This window comes from Ovis canadensis, chromosome 2, assembly GCF_042477335.2.
Source record: "Ovis canadensis isolate MfBH-ARS-UI-01 breed Bighorn chromosome 2, ARS-UI_OviCan_v2, whole genome shotgun sequence".
NCBI classification, from domain to species: domain Eukaryota; kingdom Metazoa; phylum Chordata; class Mammalia; order Artiodactyla; family Bovidae; genus Ovis; species Ovis canadensis.
Window position 1 is genome coordinate 153045250 of NC_091246.1, and position 6624 is coordinate 153051873.

The 6624-nt window shown below is 38.3% G+C and overlaps 1 protein-coding gene across 1 annotated transcript; it reads left to right on the forward strand.

Annotated features, from left to right (window-relative positions):
- The first annotated feature begins 346 nt into the window (after window positions 1-346).
- GCG (glucagon) lies at window positions 347-6189 on the forward strand. Its single transcript, XM_069579459.1, has 4 exons — window positions 347-441; window positions 1904-2065; window positions 4325-4462; window positions 6045-6189. The coding sequence occupies exons 1-4, from the start codon at window positions 350-352 to the stop codon at window positions 6187-6189; spliced, it is 537 nt and encodes a 178-aa protein (XP_069435560.1). The 5' UTR covers window positions 347-349.
- The last annotated feature ends 435 nt before the right edge of the window (window positions 6190-6624 follow it).

The following is a 6624-nucleotide window of genomic DNA, read 5'->3' on the forward strand; positions in this document are numbered from 1 at the left end:
CATATCATCTACAGTGGGTATTTTCAATGTTTATCATGGACATTTTTAATTTCAAGTCTGGAAATGAGCCTTCCAATTATTAACAGAAGTGTCCTACACAAATGAAGAAGTTTCATAGTGCTACACATCTTTTGTATTCTTTTTAGCCACCAAAAAAAAAAAAACTGCAAGAAAAATATAATATTTTATATTAAGCTAGAAATATAATCAGAATAGAATTGGTGACTAGTTTTTTCTTTCTACTCTCAATATTTACTTAGTCAAAACTGAACTAATTCAGCTGACACTTGTAAATATGGTTGAGTGTCTTTATGTCTCCTTTGACTCTGTGTTTCAACAGGCAGCAAAAATGAAAAGCCTTTACTTTGTGGCTGGATTGCTTGTAATGCTGGCACAAGGCAGCTGGCAACATTCCCTTCAGAACACAGAGGAGAAATCCAGGTATTAAATCTTTAGATTTGAACTGACATAGCACTATGCTTATTATACAGCCCAAGATAACTGTGACCAGTCAATAGGTCTCAGTAATTTGGAATAAACACCCTGCACAGTTGTCAGATGTTTAAAGTATCATTGTGATAAAGGCTTTTCTGGAGTACAGATAGGAGTAGGTTATTTCATAACCAAGGGAGTGGGGAATGTTGAAAAATATGATACATGGGAAATGATAGCTCTTTGAAATCTTTGGCTGATCCTGTCTGTCCATTCATTACTCACACTGCATGGTAGATCATTTTAATTATTCTCACCAACTTTTTCTTTTTATTTTAAAAAATAACATCATTTCCTACTAATTATAAAATTAGTAAGAAATTTTACATGTACATTCATGATAGACAATATGCATGTACTGTATGTAAATACATCCCAGATCATTTACAGCTTTGCATTGTGTTTTTTCTCTTAGCATTTTATTGTTAGATTATTTTTATAACATTACAAATATCTATTAAACGTATGATATTTAATGACTACATACTATTCCATCTTATAAATGTACAATATTTATTTAGCTACCCGTCCTCTTTTGAATACTTAAGTGTTCTTCAAATTTTCCTACAAAAAGCCTGCCAATAACATTTTTCCTACATTTCTTACTATTTTCTGAGGATTTATTTCTAGTGGTAAAATAATTATGTCAAAGGATTTGAATGAGTTTAAATTTTTTTATAATATCTTGCCAACTTGCTTTCCAGAAAACTAATACACATGCACATTCCCACTGGCATTATAGAAATACTCCTCTCACAATATCCTCCCCGGTATTTAATCCTTGCTAATTTGACAGGTAAAAATAGTATCTCATTTCTATTTTGAGTCTTAATCATATTGAATATTTCCCCACATAGCCATGCCAGCCAACTGTTGATTATTGGCATGTGGCTTATCCACTACATAGTTTCAAATTAGCAAGTGGGCTTTTTCTTTTCTTTCTCTGAACTTTCAATTGTCTTTCCATTAGCTGCCACATAGCCAGGTGATGGAGCTACTTTTTTATAGCAATATATGCAAAACAGAATTTGGAATATAAATCTGCTGCCCAAACAAAAATGATTTGGGACGCTTCACTCTTTTAAAATATTCAAGGCGTGTTGCTCTCTTCTGGCATTATTAACATAATGAGTAGATGAATTTGTTGAAAAAAGATTTATTTAATCCTATTTCAGAAAAAGAGAAGCCAGTTGAAAAATCAGTTGCTAGAATTCCAAATCAGAGTACATTCAACTCTGGTAAAACCATGGGATTCCCATGGCAAATTAAGGTCTTTCTGAACTGCCAACTAAAATGCTCGGGGAACCTGCCTTCCAGCTTCATGTGGTTCCATATTTTGTAGAGAAGCTGCTCCTCAAGTGAATCTGCTCTTGAGGAGAGATGTAGTTGCACCAATCGCTGTTCTTCACAGTTCATTCCCAGCTCCCCAGACCGACCCGCTCGGCGATCCGGATCAGATCAGTGAAGACAAGCGCCACTCACAGGGCACATTCACCAGTGACTACAGCAAGTACCTGGACTCCAGGCGTGCCCAGGATTTCGTGCAGTGGCTGATGAATACCAAAAGAAACAAGTAAGAATTTGAACCTCATCAGAAGTGTATGTTCAAATGTATTACTTAAATATGTCTAAAATTCTTCCTGACTTTCTTAAGTTATCATACATATCAAATAATGCCCATAAACTCATTTGATTCTGATAATGTTTAAGCTTGGTGGTGCTAACCTCCATATTATGCCTTTGCATGTCCCACCCATCACCCCTTCAAAACTCTTGCTGCTAAGTCGCTTCAGTCATGTCCGACTCTGAACGACCCCGTAGACGGCAGCCCACCAGGCTCCGCTGTCCTTGGGATTCTCCAGGCAAGAACCCTGGAGTGGGTTGCCATTCCTTCTCCAATGCATGAAAGTGAAAAATGAAAGTGAAATCGCTCAGTCGTGTCCGACTCCTAGCGACCCCATGGACGGCAGCCTACCAGGCTCCTCCCTCCATGGGATTTTCCAGGCAAGAGTACTGGAGTGGGGTGCCATTGCCTTCATTACCTACCCTCAAATGGGACATAGACTTTAAATAATTTTCCCAACTTTGGTCTTAGCAATATTTACTCTGTTGCCCATTTTATTTTAAAATTGAAAGCTGACTTTTGTGAAACTGCAAGGTTAGGAATCTAATTCCTGACCAAAAGACAAGAGCAAATTCAACATTCTCTTGTAGGGTTCAAACTCATGACTATGATCACATTCAAAATATCCTCTAGCCAAGTTCATCACGGTGAGAAATGGAAACAGATGCAGTCTTTTTCTTGTAGAATACAATCCAAGATACACATTAAAATTACAGCCTAGCAGCACAGCATAAAGAGAGAAGAAGGCACATAGGAACACAAGCCTATCGTAAGGCATACATTTTAATGTTGAATTTCTTTGACAGTGTTGGGGTTTTTGCTGCATGAGGCTACTGGAGGAAATCAGCCACAAGGGTTTCACAGGGATGGTGGAATTTCACAATTTCTTTGGAGGGTGGCCCACAAAGGGAGGGAGTTATGCATGCAAAGTAGCTGAAGGAATCTAAATATCAGGAAAAGGGAATATATTTGTCTGGATAGAATGGAGAAGGGTAGAGAGAAAGAGAGAAACCAGCAAGAAGAATTAAAGAGGATTGTTGACCAAAAATTCGTAAAGTGGAGAGTACAGGAAAGATGGTGATCATGGTCAAAGAAGACACCAGAAGTTCTAGCTAAGGATTACAGATGGGGCTTCCCAGGTGGCTCAGTGGTATTGAATCCACCTACCAATGCAGGAGACATAAGAGATGCAGGATCGGTCCCTGAGTCAGGCAGATCCCCTGGAGGAGGAAATGGCAACCCACTCTAGTATTCTTGCCTGGAAAATTCCATGGATAGAGGACCCTGGCGGGTTACAGTCCATGGGCTCACGAAGAGTCGGACATGACTGAGCTACTGAGCATGCATTGGTGAAACAGGAGAAATCGCAAATTTGAAAAAATGCAAACTGTCTTCATTTCTAGAGAGACAATGTCACAACTTGGCAAATGAACGTAAAATAATCCTAGCTCCCAGGTGGTTTCTGTTGTGTTTAACATGAAACCTTCCAGGGCTTATATATGATGGAGCAGCTGACCATCTTTCTGGTCAACCCCTTCCATGGGGCATTCTGTACACACGTGAGGGTGATGTAAGGTCATTCTTTTAGCTTTCCTCACTGCTAGATCATCATACATTTCCTTTAATCCATTATCCTGTGGTCCTTTCAATGACATTTTGTGACACTCCTTTGCTTTCCTTCGATTCAATAAACTAACTCTGCCCCCATGTGTTGGAGTAGGAAACAGAAACCCACTCCACTATTCCTGCCTGGAAAATTCCATGGACAGTGGAGCCTGGCAGGCTACAGTCCATGGGGTCCCAGAGTGAGCGACGGAGTACGCACACATGACCCCAGATGTACAAATGACAAGCTGCTGCTTTGTTTGCAAATGGCATGGCACAGTAGATAACCCTCACACTTTTGGACTGAAGTAAGGGCAGCTTTAAGAATTAATGACACAGACAAGTGGAAGAGGTGAAAATGGGTCACTGGGTGGAGTGAGGGAGCTTAGCCTCCCTTAATTGTCGTTAGATTGCCCCCATCAACCTTCACTCCCAATAATTAATGTAGCTTTCTGATGAGTCTCCTACACACCCTCATCTCCCCAAATCTCCCTCTAAGCCCCCTCCACACAGAATCCAGAACCCGAAGCTGCCATTGCTTATAGGTGAGAACCATATTGCTAAAGAGACAGATCTTCAATTTAACTTTCACATTTCTTTCAGGAATAACATTGCCAAACGTCATGATGAATTTGAGAGACATGCTGAAGGGACCTTTACCAGTGATGTAAGTTCTTATTTGGAAGGCCAAGCTGCCAAGGAATTCATTGCTTGGCTGGTGAAAGGCCGAGGAAGGCGAGAGTAAGTCTGTACATTCTTAATTTTTTTTTTTTTTGCTTGATGCTGAAAACTTAGATTACAGTTATCCATAAATGGATCTGCATTATGAAGCCATTAATATAGTCTCACAAAGTAAGGGAATAACTCCTGTTGGTGGGAGACAGTTTATAAAAGTCTCATCTGTTTTATCTTTGAGAGCAAGTATTAATGATAGCATCACACAGGTTACTATTTATCCTCCATTATTAGTTGCGTTAAAATTAGGTATTAATTTACCAGTCCAGAATACTTCTGAGGATAAACAGAGTACTTCTGATAACTACACTAGGAAAATAAGCTTAAATTAGGACTGTCCAAAAAAACTAGGGATAAGGGAAGAGAAGAAATAATGCTGAAAACTTAGTTTCATTTTAAATATTCACATAGTTCATGTGTTAAACTTCATCGCAGGTAAAAATGCGATGAAGACAGGAAGGAGCTAAAGACGTTTAATGAAATGACGTTCAAAACAAAAATATGTGGAAACATTCATCTATTTAATGATGTTTCCATTTTTTATGAGACTACCATAGAGATAATCATTAAATTATTACAGTTGAAAATGAGCCTAAGACGTTTAGGTACTTCCTTGGATCTTACCACAGCCAAACAGACCCACAGACCAAACAGACCATCTCATTTTCTTGTGACCATTTTGATTGACTTTGAATTATGAAAATCAAGAGATTCATGTTACACTCTATTTTTATCTTTAGTGGGTTTTTTTTTTTTTTTGCCATACCTTATGGCGTGTGGGATCCTAGTTTCCCAACCATGGATCAACCCAGGCCCCCTGAAGTTGGAAACACAGAGTATTAACCACTGGACCATCGGGGATGTCTTTAGTGAGATTTTCAATAAGCGTATTGAGATTTTAAGGAGCTCTCAAGACAAAAGGGAACTAGTATTGTCACTGATTTTTAAAACAGCAGCAATAAAATTTATAAAATCAATGGGAAAATAGTCACACAAGATTATTTTATAGTGTTTTAAAGAGATACCCCAATTCTGTTAAACAAACCAGAGAAAATATCTAATATAGACTAAGGTTTAATCCCTTAAGACTGTACTTGGCAAAGCTGTTTTGCTCATCATTAGTTTTATAGGATATATTATATTTTTCTGAATATGCTGCTGCTGCTGCTGCTAAGTTCCTTCAGTTGTGTCCGACTCTGTGTGACCCCAGAGACGGCAGCCCACCAGGCTCCCCCAACCCTGGGATTCTCCAGGCAAGAATACTGGAGTGGGTTGCCATTTCCTTCTCCATTATCTGAATACAGTCAAATCAATAGTTTCAATAATAAGTTTTATGTTGACAATACACTAAAATCTTAGAAGCAGCTGGAATACAGAAAAGGGCTTTGTTTCAGGTCCTGGCTCTGTACTTGTCTACCTAATTCCCTTTCTGACATTCAAGTTATGAGGCTTTTTGTGGTAAGCCCTCTGTAAATAGAAACATATGGTTTTCTCAGTGACCCTTACACAGGTTACCAGAAGCAGGCAACCAATAAGCATTTCTTTGAAATGTTTAACCAAATGCTGATTTTACCCCTCCGTTTCTCAGTTTCCCAGAAGTCAACATCGTTGAAGAACTCCGCCGCAGACACGCCGATGGCTCTTTCTCTGATGAGATGAATACCGTTCTCGATAGTCTTGCTACCCGAGACTTTATAAACTGGTTGCTTCAGACGAAAATTACTGACAGGTGACTGTATTTTGGTTCATTCCTGAAACCATCAAAACTTTCATAGGTATTATCATACTGCTATAGGTTGTTGCTACATGAAGGAGAGAGTCTTTACTCTCTTGGTATACAATCAAAATTATGAATCATTCAAGAGTATATTATTATATTTGTTTCTGATCATTACAATTTTATCCTTTCACTCACTGATTCCAAATACTTTTCCTGAATGTTGGTAAGGGACAAGTCATTAGGAATACAGGTATGGAGATGTTAAGCTGGTCATATATTAATAATATTGCAAATTGCTCTATATGTTGAAACTATAGCACAAAGTAAAATACCAGTATATATGATATTTAAATACTTGATGCAATAAGTGTAGAAGTAAGATTTAAATGCCAGGATTAATAGGTATGTAATAGGTTGGTTGTAATTACTTTTTATAATTATCTATACA